Below are 21913 nucleotides of genomic sequence, written 5' to 3'. Positions count from 1 at the left end.
CACTGTACATTTTAAACATTAAATATACACAGCCCAACATGTTCTAGTTCAGTCTGGTTTTGTTTCAAGAAGTGAATTGTGTGGAATAGGGTTTAATGGCATTACAAGAATTCAGTCTACAACTGAGGGGTATACTACAAATTAAGATATACTTTTCAGGATAATCCAAAATTAGCAAGCTTGAATTATCAAATTCAGGTTCAGGCTTCCTCTGTCACCAACGCGGATTCTGATTCACCTGCCGCTAATTCAAGCCAGCCTCAAGTCGTGCTGCCTCAGTCAATAGGCCACGTTCAGCCAATCAAACAGAGTCCATGCCACATTTTCATTGTTGTCGAAATCAATGAACATCAGCCAACTCTGCTTGGTTTGAGTTAGTTTTTCTCCATTGTATACACACAAAAAAATGGAACTATGCACACAATTCTGAAAACTTGAAGCTCATGTATGAACAAGACTCCAGAATGCTAAACTCGAAGCACAATTCCATTGTTTTCACTCAAATAGAAATTCTAAATCACATTTTTGTAAAAGTCTAAGCACAAATCGCATCATTTAGCACACTTTGTTCACCTGGAAAACACTGGCCTTCCTAATTACCACTTGGTCTCACTTACTTACTCACCTGTTCAAACTCAATTGGCAAAACACTTCAATTGTGTGTCAGAGCATAAAAGAGGCCTCAGATGACCTCGACTGTGTTGGGGGGGGAAAAAAATGGAGCAGCATGGAGAACAGAGAGGAGGAGGAAGAGGAGGGCGAGCCAATATTTCTAATGAAATCCACGCAAATTGGTTGACCATATACTCAATGCCTAACAATGACCGAAGCTGGGCAGCGAGTCCAGACGAATTTGAGCCGCGTCACAGTAGCCTACCCGGGCATTTAGAGATGAGAATAGGTAAGTAACCACTTCAGTTGTCTTCTATACTCTCTACAGTAACTACAGTGCTTTGAGAAATGTATAGTGTTATGTTGTTTTGTCTTACATTTATGAAATGTGTGTAGCCTATACTTTTCACAGAATAGAAAGACACACAGCAAGAGGTGGCAGAGGCTGGAAATTTACAGATGAGCAAGAGGCCACCATAAATCAACATGGTGTTGGCTAATAATGCCATTACACTGAGGAAAATTAAAAGACAGAGTCATACAAGACAATGTCCTCTTCCCAAACATTGACCAGGTCAGCCTGTCCACAATAAATTGTCTTGAAGAAACACCAGCTTCGAATTCAATAGTTATATCGCGTACTGTTTGAGCGCAACGCTGACACAGTGAAGGAGCTACGTTACCAATATGTGCAAGTGAGTGCAGCAGGTTACTGTAACTGACCACATCCTTTCAGTACTCTGTATAGACGTCACTATGCACCTCAGTGTTCCTGTATGTAGGCCTATAGCTGGTCACTATGCACTTCAGTGTTCCTATATACTCACCGGCCACTTTATTAGGTACACATGTTCAACTGCTCGTTAATGCAAATATCTAAATCAGGCAGCAACTCAATGCATTTAGGCATGTAGACATGGTCAAGACGACCTGCTGCTTCCAAGATAGCGCAGAGTATGGCTGCCGTGCTTTGGGCTCCTGAACGACAATGTAGCTTTTTGCTTATTTTATTGTTATTTTGTGTTATTTTACCTTCTAGTAGCCTGCTACCTTAGATATGACAGAGATGCACTACTGCACATGAGAATTGATGACTTTCACTGGGACCCACTGCTCGCTCCAGACGCTGGCCAAACAACAATAGCCGAACCACAACAACAGAAGCGCCGCTGGCGGCAGCGACCGAAAGGTCACAGGGCTGGAGTGCTGATGAAGCTGAGGCGCCGCGGAAACAAAACCTCCGCTCCCCAGCATTCTGCTAGCGAATGTCCAGTCACTAGACAACAAGCTCTGCAAGCTAAGAGCAAGGATTGCCTTCCAGAGAGAAACAAGAGACTGTAACATCATTTGTTTGACTGAAACCTGGCTTACACCGGACCAGGCGATTGTCCCTCCGGGGTTCTCCGTCTGCCGCACGGACAGGTCAGCAGAACTTTCTGGACAAAGCAAAGGAGGTGGAGTGTGTTTTATGATCAATAACACTTGGTGCAAACCAGAGAGTGTTCATACCCTAAAGACTTTATGCTCTCCAGACTTAGAATACCTAGCGCTGCTGTGTCTCCCTCACAAATTCACTGCCGTTGTGGCAATAGCGGTGTACATTAGACCATTAGCAAACACAAGTACAGCACTCAGCGAACTTTATGACTTAGTCAGTAACACAGAAAACAAGCACCCAGAGGCCCCTCTTATTGTGGTGGGCGATATCAACCGAGAATCGCTGAAACAAGCCATTCCCAAACTTTACCAACACATCGATGTAAACACGCGTGCCAGAAGTTCTCGATCACTGCTACACCCCCTTCCGCCATGCCAACAAACCCCTTCTTCGACCTCCGTTCGACAAATCAGACCACTCTCCTCCATCCTGCTTCTGCCCGCCTACAGACACAGCTGAAACTCGCTCCACCGACCGTGAGACCGATCCAGGTTTGGTCCAAGGAGACAGAGGCTGTTCTACAAGACCACCTGGACGACGCAGACTGGGAAATCTACCACGAGATGAATGACGACATCCATGGCTATGCGCGCAAGGAGTCATGGGATTCATTCAACACGGCTGTTTCCAAATCAGAAACCGTAGATTAGTAGCGCAGTCAGAGCTGCACTCACTGCGAGAGATACAGCCTTCAAATCCGGTGACATCACCAACGACAAGAAAGCCTACGACCTCTGCAGAGTGATCAAGGTAGCCAAACGGGAATACAGCAATAAGATAGTTGTGACTCTATGCAGCAACAACTCACGCAGCATGTGGCAAGGGCTACACACCATCTCAGACTTCAAAGGGAGACCTGGCTGCGCAGCTACTTTAGCTAGCTCTCTCCCGGACGAGCTGAATAGCTTCTACGCCCGCTTCGAGAACTCCAACCCTATCCCACCAGAGAGGACACACACCGCGGACAGCACTGCCAGCGCCCTGGTCATCACCGAAGCAGATGTGCGCAGGCAGTTTGGGCACGTCAACATTTGCAAAGCGGCCATACCAGACGGCATCCCAGGCCGGGTGATCAAAGTGTGCGCAGCGCAACAGGCTGGTGTGTTCACGGACATATTGAACCTCTCCACAGGAACAGTCCCCTCCTGCTTCAAGTCATCCACCATTGTCCCAGTGCCGAAGAAGAACAAGGTAACATGCCTAAACGACTGGCGCCCTGTTGCCCTCACTCCCATCGTGAGCAAATGCTTTGAGAGGCATGTCAAGGCCCAGATCTGCAGCATGCTCCCTCACCAATTAGATCCTCACCAATTTGCCTACAGGCAAAACAGATCCACTGACGACGCCATCGCCACCGCACTCCACCCTCACCCACCTGGAGAAAAACACCTACGTGAAGATGCTGTTCGTTGACTACAGTTCAGCATTCAACACTATTTGTCCCCTCCAGGCTCGACACCAAGCTGAGAAACCTAGGCCTCAACCCCGGCCTGTGTGACTGGATACTGGACTTCCTGTCGGACCAACGACAGGTGGTGAGAATGGGCTTAAAGACCTCCACCCCCCTGACCCTCAACACAGGAGCCCTCCAGGGCTGTGTCCTGAGTCCCCTCCTCTACTCCCTGTACACCCACGACTGCATGGCCACTCATGGCTCCAACTCTGTAATCAAATTTGCTGATGACACCAGTGATTGGCCTGATCACAGACAGCGATGAGACAGCCTACAGATTGACCGCCTGGCCCAGTACAGCCAGGAGAACAACCTCTCCCTCAACACCGACAAGACCAAGGAGCTGGTGGTGGACTTCAGGAAGAAAGGCCGGGAACAGGACCCTATCACCATCAACGGGTCCGCAGTAGAGAAGGTCAACAGCTTTAAGTTCCTTGGCGTATCTCCGACGACCTCACCTGAGATGAGCACACAAATCAGGTGGTAAAAAAGGCACAGCAGTGCCTCTTTCACCTCAGGCGGCTGAGGAAGGTTGGCATGGGGCCCAAGATCCTGCAGACCTTCTACAGGGGCACTACCGAGAGCATCCTGACGAGATGCATCACTGCCTGGCACGGCAACTGCACCGCCATCAACCGCAAGGCGCTGCAGAAGGTGGTGCGGACAGCTGAGCGCATCAGTGGATGTGAGTTTCCCTCCATCCAGGACATATACAACAAGTGATGTGTCAGCATAGCCCGGAGGATCATCAGAGACCCCACCCACAGGCTGTTTGAACTGTTGCCGTCCAAAAGACTGAGCCTCTTCTGGAGCCTCAGGGCCAAAACTCAGAGGCTCACCAACAGCTACTTCCCCCAGGCCATCAGGCTCATGAATAAGCCTACCCCAAACTCATGACTTTACCCCCATCATACCCACAGAATGGACTTACCAGCACACAGACTCTTTAAACAACCACCTCTTACACCAACGGCACAGTGCAATAATAATAATTATTCGTATTTTGTATGCTGCATTGTCATGGAACCGTGCCAAAGAATTTTACTCCCTGCACTCGTGTATGAGACGTAACAATAAACTTGAAGTTCAAACCGAGCATCAGAATGGGGAAGAAAGATTTAAGTGACTTTGAACATGGCATGGTCGTTGGTGCCAGACGGGCTGGTCTGAGTATTTCAGAAACTGCTGATCTACTGGGATTTTCACGCACAACCATCTCCGACCAACCATCCGAAAAAGAGAAAATATCCAGTGAGCGGCAGTTCTCTGGGCGAAAATGCCTTGTTGATGCCAGAGGTCAGAGGAGAATGGCCAGACTGGTTCGCGATAGAAAGGCAACAGTAAATCAAATAACCACTTGTTACAACCAAGGTATGCAGAAGACCATCTCTGAACGCACAACACGTCGAACCTTGAAGCAGATGGGCTACAGCAGCAGAAAACCATACCGGGTGCCACTCCTGTCAGCTAAGAACAGGAAACTGAGGCTCCAATTCGCACAGGCTCACCAAAATTGGGCAATAGAAGATTGGAAAAACGTTGCCTGGTCTGATGAGTCTTGATTTCTGCTGCGACATTCAGATGGTGGGGTCAGAATTTGGCGTAAACAACATGAAAGCATGGATCCTTGTATCAACGGTTCAGGCTGGTGGTGGTGGTGTAATGGTGTGGGGGATATTTTCTTGGCACACTTTGGGCCCCTTAATACCAATTGAGCATTGTTTAAACACCACAGCCTACCTGAGTATTGTTGCTGACCATGTCCATCCCTTTATGACCACAGTGTACCCATCTTCTGATGGCTACTTCCAGCAGGATAACGTGCCATGTCACAAAGCTCAAATCATTTCAAACTGGTTTCTTGAACATGACAATGAGTTCACTGTAATCCAATGGCCTCCACAGTCACCAGATCTCAATCCAATAGAGCACCTTTGGAATGTGGTGGAACGGGAGATTCCCATCATGGAAGTGTAGCTGACAAATCTGCAGCAACTGCATGATGCCATCATGTCAATATGGACCAAAATATCTGAGGAACGTTTCCAGCACATTGTTGAATCTGCGCCACAAAGAATTAAGGCAGTTCTGAAGGCAAAAGGGGGTCCATCCCGGTACTAGCAAGGTGTACCTAATAAAGTGGCCGGTGAGTGTTTGTAGGCCTATTGTCTGATATGGTCATTTTCTCTTTTTCAGATATTCATATTCACATATTCATTGACGAGGCAGGGTTCAACCTGACCAGGACCAGGCGGCGGGGGAGGAACATCATTGGCAACCGTGTCAATGTCCCTGGCCTGCGCGCGGGAAATGTGATCATGTGCACAGCCATTGGTCACCGTGGGGTCATCCATCACCATGCCCAACTTGGTCCCCACAAGACTGCCCGTCTGCTAACCTTCCTTGATGCACTCAACAATATCCTCACTCCCCCCCACAGAGCAGCCCAACTACGTTGTCATTTGGGATAATGTAAGTTTCCACCTGCTCTGGTTCACTAACAACCCACATTTTTCAGTTCTCTACCTCACCATATTCCCCATTTCTAAATCCAATTGAAAAATTATTTTCAGCATGGCGGTGGAAGGCATATGACTGCAACCCCCATGAGCGTGTCGCCCTACTCCAGGCAATGGAGGAGGCGTGTGACGACATCCACGCAGACGCATGCCAGGGGTGGATCCGCCATGCCAGGCACTTTTCCCCCCGCTGCTTGGCCAGGGAGAACTGCATCTACATCGCAAACATTTTCTTACTGTAGTGTTTTTCCAAAATAGGTAACATTTGTGTATCCTCAGAACTCTAACAATGTTGCAGTATCAACTATAAGTTTACAGTATGACTCTGGGAAGCTCGGTTGAGTTTAGCCCAATTGGAGCTCATTGGATAGACAAATGTGCATTGTATCCTATTCTGATAATGATTGTGTCAATGCAATATTTATATGATATATTCACAGTATTGTATTACAATATGGCAACATTATCTTTATACTGTATGTACCATAAAATTGCAACCTATTTTGGGACCAAAAAAACCCCTAAACCTTAAAAAAAAAAAAAAAAAAGGAGAAAAAGGAACCTATTTCTACACAATTTTATACATTTGAATACGTAAGCCAAAACATACATAAACAGTATTTTGATGGTAGTGTTTTAAATTTATCACACCAGTGTTTAATTGATGCTCTGTAAGAGATATTCATATGATAGCTGTGTGTATCGTTTTGGTGGAAAGAATCAGTTGAGAGAACATGGTTGAGTGCAGTCTTTCATTTTGCAAGAGATTTGTGGAGTTTTGACAAAATGGTTAACTCTTTTCAGTTTTGTGTTTAGAGTTTTGAGAAATTGAGCTATAGTTTCAGGAAACATGTTTAAATGATTGGGAAAAACTGTAACTGTCAAGATGCTTCCTTTACTATGCCATAAGAATATTATTGATTGAATAAACTGTTCATGCGATGAGTATCAAATGCATTGTTTTTACTCTGTCAGCCTAGTTATATCATTCATTTCAACAATGTTTTAGCACAATAATATTTTAATATTTTTTATCAGTCGCCCTTTGTGCAATAAACCTCTGATACAGCTTTTAATGAAATTATGCAATTATTTGCGAGAGGGGGTTAATTTTGGGCACACGGCATCAAGCACAAATTCAGGATAATGTGCAGTTAGCCTGCCCCGGAGCAGGTTAGAGCTTCAGGATAAATTGCTATAGTAATTTACCTGGCTAAAGGGTGAGCCACCTTCGTGACATGGGTTATCATAAGTTGGAGCTAATTTTAGGCAAAGTTAGCTCCCCAGCTCCTTTAGCTCGCTTCGTAGTATACCCCTCTGGAGGCAATCTACTCGTCATCATCATCATCGTCGTCATCCTCCTCCTCCTCCTCCTCAGCAGGCACCGGCCCTGAATCCAGTTTGCCCTTCGTACGGTAGGCAATAATATCCTTTGGAATACAAAAAAAACAGTTCACACGTATAAAACAATGTCAGATGTAAAGAGAAATGTTTAAAACCCTGTTTTACCTTATCATATTTCTCTTTCAATATGGCTGCTTTTTTCTCATATGGTTGCTTTTGTTCTGCAGCTGAGCTGTTCCACATCTCTCCCAGTTTTTTTGCAGTGTTCCCAATGGACAACCCAGGGTGCTCACTCTTGACCTTTTGGCGGAAGTCGGCACAGAATATGAAGAATGCAGACCTAGGAAACATAAACTAATTCATATAACTAGCCAGTTATCAATTATGTTTTTTTACGACTATTCTCATCAAATCTACAATTTTGCAAACATCACAGGTAAAGAGTGGCACGTACGATGGTCTCTTGGGTGCATTGGGATCCTTAAATCGCTTCATCTTCTGGCCCTTCGGTGGAATATAATGTGTCATTTCCCTCTCATAGCGGACCTTGTCTAGTTTTGCCATATCCTCAAATTTGCCTCTCTCTTTTGGAGAAATGGCCTGGAAAGAAATACAAAAATAGATACATATGAATATATGGCCAGAATGTTCAGCTGCCCATTGTGTCACATTCTAGAGATGAATTCCAAAAGTATACAAGGAACTATTAATGAGATATTTGCACTAAGAACTTTCACATGTTCCTACCCCTGTAGGACCCCTTGTTCTGTCGCCGACACGGCCTTTCCCCGACCTGAGCACCATACCAAGGGTTACCAGCCCAGGCCCAGCGGGGTCAGAACAATAAAGGAAAGGACATCTAAAGACCAGGAGATGGCGCCAAAGGCTACGAGCGATGCTCCGACTGCTAAAAGGCGTAAGACAAGGTCTCTCAACGACACAACAAAACCACCACATCACCCAGGGAGATGATCCCACCGGGAGGCCTAATCATGGAATCTGAGCCTGAGTCCGAGACTGCCCACTACCGACCGAAACCTATTCTCAAGAGGCATAGTAGTGTGGCTACTCGGGCGACTCAAACCTCCAGGGTGATGGAGAGCTCACCGTTATCAAGAAGAAGGTGAGAATCATTGTTCCAGAGAGACCTAAAGGAGGCCGAGGGGCGCACACCAAGAGGATGACCTCACCGCCACCACCAGCAAAGGAGCCATCATACCTAGAGGATAACTGTCATCTGCTGTGACCCACCAGAGCCACCAAAGGAGGCCTCAACCGATACCACTCCACACCCGGTATGTGACTGTGTCGTCTGCTGTGGGCTACCAAAGATGCCACCCGGCTGGGTGATACTAGACAAAACGCCCCCAGTACAAACCGAGGTAACCATACCAGAGACGACGTCCAGAGCTGTGGCTACAGCTGACCTAATCCTACCGAACCTGATGAGGCACACCGCGGCTGTGGGTGTTCCTCAGTCAAATTCTATCTTCGACCTATTCCCTGCACCTGTGCAACAGGATGTTCCAATGCCAATCCTTACTCCAGAAACAGGAGCGATGCTACTGAGCACTCTACCAATGGCTGTGGAGATGCCTGACAGGGTTGACTTCCTTGACCTCATTGACAAGATGTCCCTACCACAGCTGGAGATACCAGTACTGGATGAGGAGGTGATGGATCTGATTATCAACTCGACACCCCTAGATCACTGAATGATAAGTTGACTCAAATATATGTAATCGTATAATCATTTCAGAGGAACCAGTGTGAGTGTATGACCCCACGTCAGCATATCTGCATAGGCCTCATTCTAATGACGACATGTAACCAATGAAAGTACTAAGTATACAAGAATACCAATGATTGATTGTGTAATCTTACTCAGGGATGATTACTGATGTATGATACTATATTACTGAAGTTTATTTTGATGATACAGAGTTTCATTACTGCATAAAAGGAAAATGTTGTGTAAGGCCTACGGAGTGAAGTAGGCGAAGCACATCCACAAAAAGATGTACTACTGTATCTATAATCAAGTAATTACATGATAAGAATGATTAAGATTAACAATATGAAGTATAGATTGATTTATTGTTTTTTTATTTGATCTTGATTGGTTTACTACTTTACTGTATTATGGTTTTATGTTTTGACACTAAGTTGAGGGACAGAGCACTTCCTTAAAAGCACTTCCTTAGAAGCAACTGCAGAGAATTCTGCAGAAGAGTTCTGCAGAGAGTCCTCAAGTGAACTTACTCAGAGCACAGTGTCCTGAGTCGAACTCGGACCAGTCTAATAGAAAGCCCAGTATGAAAAGTACCTAGAATCCCAGTGCTAAACTGGAAACCACCTTGGAACGGAGTGGAGTATATAAGGAGCTCTCTGGAGCTCTACATCGGTCATTCCCCGCTGAGGAGCGTTAAAACCTGAAGGTAATTTATTCTCACAGAATAAGCAGAGGCGTTTTTTCTTGCAGCAATCACCTTCTCAATGCACAGCCTACAGAACTGATGGATTTTCCAAAACTGTGCTCACCCATCTTAGGTTAGTTAGGGTGAATTGATACCTGAGACCGGGGTAAACTGGAGCTCTCAAAGTCCAGCCCGCGAGGTTGTCCAGTGCCGGAGCTCACTCTAATCAATTCCTGACTCAAGGTCTCTCAGCCTGGTTGCTGTTAAGGACGGAGCACCCCCGACCATACTCTGAAATCTCAGCCACTGTTCCTCTCTCAGCACTAGGCATTGCCCTTAGTTGTTTGAGGCTGTGGCTAAGACCTTTTTTACATCTTTTCATTTTTATGCTCAGGGAAGAAATCCTTGCTTCACTTGGAAGGGGAAGCGAGAGCCGTGTCTCTCGGCTGAGGGCACGTTTGCCAACCCCTTAACACTGCCGTGGCCGATTCCTGGTTCCGTTCGACGGGACCTCTCCAAATTAATAAGTAAGTAAGAAAGATCAGACAGAGTAGGGAAAGTGGTAGGATTTTATTCTTTTCTACTTTTTACAGTTTTAACAATTTAACATTTGTATTCTGTCTGTAACCCATTTTGACATTTTTGCTTTAAGCCTAAATAAAGATCTAACCTGCATTTAAAGCAACAGTTATTCTAAATTTAAATATCACTTAGTTACCTAAGAATTTATACCCTCCTTGTTACATAATACAATAGACTTGTAGTGCATTATAGGATCTGAATGGTTATTCTAGCCCCAGAAATATCTACCATTTGGTAGTGTGTCTATTATCTCCCTTGGGTAAAAGTATACTTACCGATAAATAACTTATCCGCGACCACATCAACTTGCACTTGTTAAGATTTGAGCTGTCGGTAACCATAGGGGCTTTTTATGTTATGCAAGTCTTTAGTGGGTTGTTTATGTTTGCATAGTGTGGAAAGAGGAAGCAGGGGAGACTATAGGACGGAGACAGTTAACAGCGGAGTGAATCTAATCGACTCTAGCCTAAAATATCTCCTTTAGTGTCCTGTTTGGTGGGTGACCTTCAGACTAAGAGTTTATTAACCCTTGGAGGACGGCTAGTTTACCGGGGCCTTGTTGCCGGGAGACAGTTCTCATGGTCTTCAGAATTTGCCAAAACTGGACATACTGGTCCATTGGCCAACTAAATCTTCAACAAAAGTTGGAGAAGGGTTTATGTTTCGAGTAATTCACAATTATGAAGGTTCATGTTAAGTTTTCAGTGACACAGCAAGGATAGTTAACGAGCAAGCCAACTTACTCTGTATTAGGCTTAACATTTAGTGTGCCTATATGTTCTCTGAAATCTGCTGACTAATTATAATAGGCTGGCTGTATGTGAAAATACAGACAGCTGGCTGAGGATGATTCCCTCCAGGTGCATCATCTTCTTGGTGCACAATAGTGCCCATCTGGTAGCGCTAAACAGGCCATGGTCAAATCAGCCTCTTACACAATCAAACAACCCAATACAACATACCAACAGAGAAATATACTCTGAGTGCCAATCTAGTTACATAAGACCATTTAGCTTTCGATGCATCAGCTGAAAGATCACTCGCGCATTACGAGCAGCTTCAAAACTCAATCACCAAGGCAGTAGGCCTATCTGGTATCTCTACAGTGACCTGGCAGTGAAATATGGATTGTTGATGCAGGCCTAAACAATTTGTATCCTCTGATCTTTGCTACTTTATGAAACACGCAAATATTTTCTAAAAAAAAAAAAATCAACTAAAGCTTCATACTGTAGCTTCAATAGGAAAATCTAATCGCCATGGTGCTGAAATAGGCTACCCCTATCAGATTAACTTTAATACAAAACAGGGCAAAATGTGGCCTTTGAGAAATGCACTTCATGCTATTCATTTCACTTCACCATTTGTATTGTGTGCATTTGGCTGCCTGAAACCACAACTGTGAAGTTGACTAACACTCAGTGGTTATTGGTTAATAGATTGTTTAATAGATAGATTGGTTAATAGAGTGGTTATTGGTTAATCAAGAACAGAAATAATTATAAAAGGAAGTATTTACTTGGTTAAACGTGGTTAAACTAGGCCTACAGTCACCCTAACTAACCTAAGATGGGTGAGCACAGTTTTGGAAAATCCATCAGTTCTGTAGGCTGTGCATTGAGAATGTGATTGCTGCAAGAAAAAACGCCTCTGCTTATTCTGTGAGAATAAATTACTCAATTTGATTATAAATGGCCTAATTATACAATTTTGGGAAACGCATTTCAATTTACCTTCAGACTATATTGGACGCTGCACCTATGCTCTGACAACCTAAACCCCTTACCACCTGCAGACAGCACTGCCCAGCGGAGTGCACATAAGAGTGGCGACTGCAAAACTGTCATGGCTGTATAGGCTTACTTGATCTAAAAACAAATTGTGGCGAGGATGAGGGATTGAGATGAAGTCTATGAAGTTGCACAGTGCATCCTCCGGTGTACGTATAATCAAGTGACAAAGATGTCAACAGTAGCTGATCTACAGTGGCTTCGGAAAGCATTCCTTTCAGAAGAACCCCTTCACTTTTCCCACATTTTGTTGGGCTATAGACTCAATTTAAAATTGATTAAATGTATTTTTTTTGCCATCAATCCACACACAATACCCCATAATGACATAGCGAAAACAAGTTTTTTGGAAATGTATTGAAATACAGAATACATAAGGATTTAGACCCTTTGTTATGACACTCTTAAAATGAGCTCAAACGCAAAAATGTCTTCAACAAGTTGAATTGAGTCCATCTGAGTGCAACCATTTAATATTATAGCCTCATCTGAATTAAGACGAGTGGGTGTAATGCAAGAATAATAATGTGATTTCGGAATTTATATATTTTGTATTTATAGTCTCTGGTTTGCATGGGAATCAATTACACACTGTGGATTAGGCTGTCAGCAAATTTCATAATTTTCTCTTGATCCTGACAAACTCCCCAGTCCCTGCCTGTGACAAACATACCCATAACATGACACAGCTTCCACTATTCTTCACACAAGGGATGGTGTGGAAACTGCACTGCATGTGCTGGATTTGCACCAAACTTAATGCTTTGTAGTAAAACCAGATAAACACATTTACGGCCACTTTCTTTGCTGTATCACTTGAATTCATTGTTGCAAACACAATTATGGATGAGAGATTATTTTCCATTAGGGATTCTTTTTGGCCACTTGGTTATAGAGTGACTGAGATGATGTTGTCCCATCGACTGCTTTTTCCTCTCCGCCATTCAACTTTGTAGATTTTTGTAAGTCTCCTCAAGCCTCAGGGTCGCATTCCTGAGCAGTTTTGTTCCTCTACATTTGCTCAGTTTGTAATGACAACCTGATCCACACAGTGTGTAATTGATTCCCATGCAAATCAGAGACCATATAAAAACAAATATTCTTTCCAAAATCATGAACTATTATCCTTGCATTAAGATGGACTCAATTCAACTTAGAGTGACTTGTTGTCGACATTTTTGCATTTGAGCTCATTTTGTTTCCGCTAGAAGGCGCCAAAGTCTCCCTTCACAGCACCGGCTGGCCAAACCAGCTGGGATGCTTAGTCACATGAAATAAGTTAGTATGTTTGTCGACGGATTTGGTGGAGACAGTCATGTGCTTGTGTGTGGTCATCTGTTAACACTTGATATTAAATGTTATGCTATTGTAATGTATATAGTACAGACTTCTCCCATCAATGTCTCTGGTGTTCTATTGTTGGGATGGTATTTTAGGAGAAAAACAGAAATAGTTTCTATGAGTTTTTGGGTTAGGCCTGTGGACACCAATCTCCTGTGTGTCCTCGACATGCATAGCGTGACTTATGGTAAAACTTCCATTCGTTTACAACAGTTCTGGGTTCTCCCCAGGATTTTTTAACAGCATGGCGCTGGGTTGCATTATCAAAACACAACTTGCGTTTATTCATGTCAAAATGCACAAAAAATACTTTTGAAACTATTAAATTGATTATTTTGTTGATACTATATTCTCATTCTTCTTATTTGCCTCAATGTAATATTGTGCCCTAGCTAAAGGTTCTGTTAAAACAGCACAACATAATGGTGACATGGTTCACAGTTTTCAAAGAGGGGAACCCTAACCCACTTTAATGTCTAATGTCCATGTGCATAGTTAACACGTAAACTTGAGTCATCGACATCAGGTATCGTACCATGTGCAAACGACTCACGGTTTCTTGTAACTTATGCATGGTCATAGCATATTGGGGTTCTTAATGGAGTCTAGGATCAGGTATGATCGAGTGTCTGTCACACAGGGATGAGCAAATCAATCACATTACATACACACGAGTCAGATATAAGGTAACTTGTGTTAGTTGGTCATGTGACCACTAGTGTGGTCCGCTTTATTATGTCCATAACAGTCTTAAGTTTATTATGGATTAAATGTTAAGTTCTGTAGTCCTATTCCGTTCAGTCTTCTCTCTTTTTACGAGTCTTCAAGTAAAAGATGCATGAGTTAAATTAATGTATACATAAATAATAATATGCATTGGACATTGTTGATTATTAGGCTATTATTTTTGCTTAGGCTACATTTGTCTAAACTAGACCAACTTGCAACTCCCTCGCCAGGCTCCCCAACAAACTAGCCAGATACGTGATTTGTTTACTCCCATAATAATACAGGTTGTGCTTTTCAGTTTACGGTCTCTATTATACCATTTAATATTATAGCCTCATCTGAATTAAGACGATTGAGTGTAACACTGCATTGCAGTGAAAATAATCTTGACCAGAAACGAATGTGCAGGGATAGCCTTTTTGTGACGTCACTTAGTGCAAAGAGCCTATTAAACAGATATTTGTTGCTACCTTCCATCCTTCTGAGCATTTCTTGGAGAATTCGGCAAAGTTGACACTGGCTTCAGGGTGTTTCTTCTTATGCTCTTCCCGGCTGGTTTGCACAAAGTACGCATATGAGGACATCCTGCCCCTTGGCTTCCTTGGATCCTTAACCATCTTGGGTTAATTTGTCTAGGTGGGGGGGGGAGATAAATGCTGTGAGAACTAGCAAATACCAATCTCTTAACTTTTGATTTCTGTTTACTAAATGAGGGGGATTACAAATAGTGTGGGGGAATTGGGTTGTTGTGCAATAGTCTGGCAGAAAGCTCTCAGTTTCCCATGATGAGCTAGCCATCTCTGGCACGCAGCTAGCAAATCGGCTCCCTTGCTTTATATTCACACAAAACCATAGCTTGTTAGCTAGCACAGATCTGCCTAAGTGGGGGTGCACCGTGTCATGATATCTGCAGCAAAATTGACTGCTTTTCTATATTGTACTAGCCAACTAAGTGTACATATACCATCAATAAAGACAAACTGACCAGCTAACTTTAGCGAATTCAGTAGCTAAGGAGATGTTTCGTAAGGTTATGCTGAGCCTGAGTCCAGTCTATTCCAATGGTGTCGAAAAACCCACGACGTTTAGCTACATTGTTGCGCAATTGAGTGCGCTGTAGCTAGCGACTGTCTTTGTTATCTAGCCGAGGACTGTCCGCCGTAACACACAGCACAGGCTGAGCGGCTACACTACAGTAACAACAGAGATAACTAGCTCACAAAATACAAAACTTAGCAACTAATTTACTTGCCAGAATACATATCCCCAAATGCCCAATATTCATAATGACTCATTATGCACTCAAATAGGCTACTTTTGGTGTCGCTAGATAAATACTTACCATACGATAGCTATGTTATGTCTCAAACAATGGAACGAGAAAAACCCCAACGCGCTGATCTGTGTTCGTTGGGCGCCAATAGTGGAACTCCGCCCATCTACTTCCGGTCAATGTAAATTTATGTAAAAGATGATGTCTTCCAAATAAGAGCACCCAAGTTAACTTTCAACTTTTGCATTTAAACATGGTAAATAGGGGTCAAGGAACCACAACAAATATTAGATTAGATTAGATTAGATTCAACTTTATTGTCATTGTGCAGAGTACAAGTACAGAGACAACGAAATGCAGTTAGCGTCTAACCAGAAGTGCAAAATAGCAGAAAGTGCAATGAACAGTATTTACAGGTAGTGCAATATATGAGCAGTAAGTAGTGCAGTATAATATAAGTAGTGCAGTGTGAGCAGTATATGAGTAAGCATTAGCATTATAGCAGAGTAAATAAGTTACAGTATGAACAGTGTAGCAGCATATGAACTGTATAGTAATGCAGTCTAGCAGTATATATGTATTAACAGTAACATGAGGTAGATGCAGAATAAATATAAATATGGAATGCCGTATAAACAGTATAACAAGTATGTACAGTATGTGCAGTAGTATTAAAGAAAATATAGGATATGTGCATTATGAACAGTATGAACAGTATGGACAGGTATGTACAGAAGAGCAGTGGTATTGAGTAAGAGCAGGGGAGGGGAGTAATAGTGCAATAGTGCAATTGTCCGGGTGGGGGGGGGGGGGGGCGTGGGGGTTGCGGGGGTAGTAGGTTGTCAGGTAGGTGTAGTGTTCGTGTTCAGCAGGGTGACAGCCGCAGGGAAGAAGCTGCCTCTGAACCTACTGGTTCGGGTGCGGAGAGACCTGTAGCGCCTCCCGGAGGGGAGTGGGGTGAAAAGTCTATGGTTGGGGTGAGAGATGTCCTTGACGATGCTGCGTGCCTTACGCAAGCATCGTTTGCCCTGGACAGCCTCGATGGAGGGGAGTGAGGAACCGGTGATGCGTTGGGCAGTTTTCACCACCCTCTGCAGTGCTTTCCGGTCCGATGCCGAGCAGTTGCCATACCATACTGTGACACAGTTGGTAAGGATACTCTCGATGGTGCAGCGGTAGAAGTTCACCAGGATCTGAGGAGATTGATGGACCTTCTTTAGTCTCCTCAGGAAGAAGAGACGCTGGTGAGCCTTCTTTATCAGGGTGGAGGTGTTGAGGGTCCAGGAGAGGTCCTCAGAGATGTGGACACCCAGAAACTTGAAGCTGGTGACTCGCTCCACCTCAGTCCCGTTGATGAGGATGGGGGTGTGTGTGCCAGCTTTAGACTTCCTGAAGTCCACAATGAGTTCTTTGGTCTTCTTGGTGTTGAGAGCCAGGTTATTGTCGTTGCACCACACTGTTAGGTGCTGGACCTCCTCCCTGTAGGCCGACTCATCGTTGTTGCTGATGAGACCGATCACCGTTGTGTCGTCTGCAAACTTAACAATGGTGTTTGAGACATGTACAGGTGAAGAGGGAGTAAAGGAGGGGGCTCAGCACACAGCCTTGTGGAACGCCGGTGTTCAGGGTGAGGGTTGAGGAGGTGTGGTTGTGAAGCCTAACAGACTGCGGCCTGTTGGTCAGGAAGTCTAGAATCCAGTTGCAGAGGGAGGGGTTGATGCCCAGTTGCCTGAGTTTGGAGATCAGTTTGGAGGGGATGATGGTGTCGAATGCTGAGCTGAAGTCAATAAACAGCATTCTCACATAAGAGTTAGTCTTGTCGAGGTGGGACAGGGCGGAGTGAAGTGCCGTTGAAATGGCATCCTCTGTACTCCTGTTCTGCCGGTAGGCGAATTGAAAGGGGTCCAGTGTGGGTGGTAGGCAGGTCTTGAGTTGAGCTAAGACCAGCCTCTCGAAGCACTTCATGATGATGGGCGTGAGTGCCACTGGTCGGAAGTCATTTAAGCTCGTTGCAGTGGAGTGTTTTGGCACCGGCACGATGGAGGTGGTTTTGAAGCACGCGGGGACAGCTGCTTGGGCTAGGGACAGGTTGAATATGTCAGTCCAAACCTTAGTCAGCTGCACAGCGCAGGCCCTGAGGACGCGTCCGGGGATCCCATCAGGACCAGCAGCCTTGCGTGCGTTAGTCCTGCTCAGTGCCGCACACACGTCGGTGGGAGAGAGTGAGGGGCTGGTGATCCGCAGGGAGCACAGCCTTGATGGCCACCTCCTTGTTGTCCCTGTCAAAGCGGCCGTAGAAGTGGTTCAGCTCATCAGGGAGGGAGGCGTCAACGGAGAGGGGTGAGGTGTTAAATGGTTTGTAGTCAGTGATGGCCTGGATGCCCTGCCACATGCGTCGGGGGTCAGAGTTGTTTCTGAAGTGATCCTCTATCCTCAGCTTGTGGTTGTGCTTGGCCTTTTTGATGCCCCTCTGCAGATTAGCCCTGGATGAGCTATAGGCCCGAGCATCCCCTGATCTGAAGGCAATGTCGCGTGCCTTCAGCAGGAGTCGGACCTCACTGTTCATCCATGGCTTCTGATTAGGGAAAGTGGTGATCCGCTTGAGTGTGGTGACACTAAATATGTAATCATCTTAACAAATATATATCAATCATAACCATATCATATTTGGTATAGTATTACCCCAGAAGGGTTTGTCATTTTCTTATATTGTAATGTTTTTTTCTGAAATGGCATTTCGCCAGAATAATGGACAGTACAGAGCTATTTTTCAAAGATTTCAATACATCTCTGGTACCACTCTACTTGGAAGCACTGCTAGAATGCATATCAGGTGAGTTTGAATCTGTATTGAAATCTTTGAAAAATAGCTTTGTACAGTCCATTATATGTGCACAGTGCAGATTGGTTACTTTGAGGTGTATGGCTGGAGTAAATAGCCAGCAACATTTGCAATGGCATCGCTCTAGATTCAAACTCACCTGTTATGCATTCTGGAATGGTTGAGGATTATCTGGAAATATATATATATATATATATACACAGTTGTGGTCAGAAGTTTACATACACTTGTAAAGAACATGTATGTCATGGCAGTCTTGAGTTTCCAATCATTTCTACAACTCTTATTTTTCTGTGATGGATTGATTGGAACACATACTTCTTTTTCACAAAAAACATTCATGAAGTTTGGTTCTTTTATGAATTTATTATGGGTCTTCTGAAAATGTGACAAAATCTGCTGGGTCAAAAATATACATACAGCAATGCTAGTATTTGGTTAAATGTCCCTTGGCCATTTTCACCTCAATTAGACGCTTTTGGTAGCCATCCACAAGCTTCTGGCAAGCTTCTGGTTGAATCTTTGACCACTCCTCTTGACAGAATCGGTGCAGTTCGTTGGCTTTCTGACACGGACTTGTTTCTTCAGCACACTCCACATGTTCTCGATGGGGTTTAAGTCAGGACTTTGTGAAGGCCATTCTAAGACCTTAATTCTAGCCTGATTTAGCCATTCCTTTACCACGTTTGATGTATGTTTGGGGTCATTGTCCTGTTGGAACACCCAACTACGTCCAAGACCCAACCTTCTGATAATTTTAGGTTTTTCTGAAGAATTTGGAGGTAATCCTCCTTCTTCATTATTCCATTTACTTTCTGTAAAGCACCAGTTCCACTGGCAGCAAAACAGGCCCAGAGCATGCTTGACGGTAGGTATGGTGTTCTTGGGGTGAAAGGCCTCACCTTCTCTCCTCCAAACAAATCTCTGGTCATTGTGGCCAAATAGCTACATTTTTGTTTCATCTGACCACAGAACTTTCCTCCAGAGGCCTTTTCTTTGTCCATGTGATCAGCAGCAAACTTCAGTCGAGCCTTAAGGTGCCGCTTCTGGAGCAACGGCTTCCTTCTTGCACGGCAGCCTCTCAGCCCATGGCGATGTAAAACACGCTTGACTGTGGGCACTGACACCTGTGTTCCAGCAGCTTCTAATTCATGGCAGACCTGCTTTTTGGTGGTTCTTGGTTGACTCTTGACCATCCTGACCAATTTTCTCTCAGCAGCAGGTGATAGCTTGCGTATTCTTCCTGATCGTGGCAGTGACACAACTGTGCCATGCATTTTATACTTACAAACAATTGTTTGCACAGTTGATCTTGGGACCTGTAGCTGCTTTGAAATGGCTCCAAGTGACTTTCCTGACTTGTTCAAGTCAATGATGCGCTTTTTCAGATCCGTGCTGAGCTCCTTAGACTTTCCCATTGTAGTGTGTTGGATGAGTGTATATAGCCAGTGGTGTTTTTGCAAATGACATCAGCGATCACTGTCCGATAGCCTGTATTATAAATGAAATGATAAGCTTCCTTACAAAAAGAAAAGCGAGCAAGGTTTTTTACATGGTCTTTATTGGTCAAATATTTCCCTTATCAGCTGCATACCTGACCCCGATTTGGCTCCTTTGGAGGAAGGGTTTAGGGATTACAGCTCTTTAATATGTTGCTCTTTTTCAAGGGACCAAAAGTAATTGGACAATTGACTCAAAAGCTGTTTCATGGACAGGTGTGGGCTATTCCTTCGATATTTCTTAATCAATTAAGCAGGTAAAAGGTCTGAGTTGATTCCAAGTGTGGCATTTGCATTTGGAAGCTGTTGCTGTGAACGCACAACATGTGTTCAAAGGAGCTCTAAATGCAAGTGAAACAGGCCATCCTTAGGTTGCAAAACAAAAAAAATCCATCAGAGAGATCGCGGCAACATTAGGAGTGGCCAAATCAAAAAGGCCTGGACGTCCACGGAAGACAACAGTGGTGGATGATCGCAGGACCCTTCACATGGTAAAGAAAAACCCCTTCACAACATCCAGCCAAGTGAAGAACACTCTCCAGGAGGTTGGCATATCATTATCCAAGTCTACCATAAAGAGAAGACTTCACGAGAGCAAATACAGAGGGTTCACCACAAGGTGCAAACCATTCATCAACCTCAAGAATAGAAAGGCCAGATTGGCAACCCGGTTCTGGAACAGCATTCTTTGGTGAGATGAAACTAAGATCAACCTGAACCAGAATGATGGGAAGAAAAAAGTATGGACAAGGCTTGGAACGGCTCATGATCCGATCTGGAAGCACGGTGGAGGTGATGGCATGGACATGCATGGCTTCCAATGGCAATTAAGAATAGAACTAATCTTTGGTATTCCACAGAACTTTCAGATCTCCTTTTGTTGAGTAACCAGGCCTGTGTCAAAGCTAGAAAAACAGACTCAGTAGCTGATTGGCAGGTTTTCAGACAACTGAGAAATAGATGCACCTCAAAAGCTTAATCAAGCTACTTCCTCAGTGCTATCTCGGATTCTGCTGATGATCCTACACAATGTTGGAAAACAATTAACGCCCTGAAACGTGGAAATTCCTCTTCATCCCTACCAAAAGAAGTTTTGACTCTGGACTTATTACACAGAAAATGCAGATAAGTAATGCCTCAAAATCAGCAAAAAATGTTCTACTTGTGATGCACTAAAATGCTTAAATTTATTAAATTAAGTGCTTAAATTAAGCACCCTGCTTAAAATGGACGTAAAAAAAATCCATTGGGGCTGATCTGCTTGATCCAGGCCTATTGCAGCTTTCGGCCCCCCTGATTAGATTCAACTTTATTGTCATTGTGCAGAGTACAAGTACAGAGACAACGAAATGCAGTTAGCGTCTAACCAGAAGTGCAAAATAGCAGAAAGTGCAATGAACAGTATTTACAGGTAGTGCAATATATGAGCAGTAAGTAGTGCAGTATAATATAAGTAGTGCAGTGTGAGCAGTATATGAGTAAGCATTAGCATTATAGCAGAGTAAATAAGTTACAGTATGAACAGTGTAGCAGCATATGAACTGTATAGTAATGCAGTCTAGCAGTATATATGTATTAACAGTACATGAGGTAGATAGCAGAATAAATATAAATATGGAATGCCGTATGAACAGTATAAACAGGTATGTACAGTATGTGCAGAGTATTAACAGTAGTATTAAGAAAAATATAAAGATATGTGCATTATGAACAGTATGGACAGATATGTACAGAAGAGCAGTGGTATTGAGTAAGAGCAGGGGAGGGGAGTGACAGTGCAATTGTCCGGGTGGGGGGGGGGGGGGGGGGGGGGGGGTTGCAGGGGTTGCAGGGGTAGTAGGTTGTCAGGTAGGTGCAGTGTTCGAGTTCAGCAGGGTGACAGCCGCAGGGAAGAAGCTGCCTCTGAACCTGCTGGTTCGGGTGCGGAGAGACCTGTAGCGCCTCCCGGAGGGGAGTGGGGTGAAAAGTCTGTGGTTGGGGTGAGAAATGTCCTTGACGATGCTGCGTGCCTTACGCAAGCATCGTTTGCCCTGGACAGCTTCGATGGAGGGGAGTGAGGAACCGGTGATGCATT

The 21913-nt window shown here is 44.2% G+C and overlaps 1 protein-coding gene across 1 annotated transcript; it reads right to left on the bottom strand.

The window, feature by feature from the left end:
* Window positions 1-6665: 6665 nt before the first annotated feature.
* LOC310823869 (high mobility group-T protein-like) lies at window positions 6666-15635 on the bottom strand. Its single transcript, XM_083696751.1, has 5 exons — window positions 15568-15635; window positions 14696-14857; window positions 7821-7966; window positions 7532-7706; window positions 6666-7452 (listed from the first exon to the last, which is right to left on the bottom strand). The coding sequence occupies exons 2-5, from the start codon at window positions 14840-14842 to the stop codon at window positions 7351-7353; spliced, it is 570 nt and encodes a 189-aa protein (XP_083552877.1). The 5' UTR covers window positions 14843-14857; window positions 15568-15635; the 3' UTR covers window positions 6666-7350.
* Window positions 15636-21913: the final 6278 nt, after the last annotated feature.

Source organism: Argentina silus (genome assembly GCF_951799395.1).
Source record: "Argentina silus genome assembly, chromosome: Y".
Lineage (NCBI taxonomy): Eukaryota > Metazoa > Chordata > Actinopteri > Argentiniformes > Argentinidae > Argentina > Argentina silus.
This window is presented reverse-complemented; position numbering and strand designations above follow the sequence as displayed.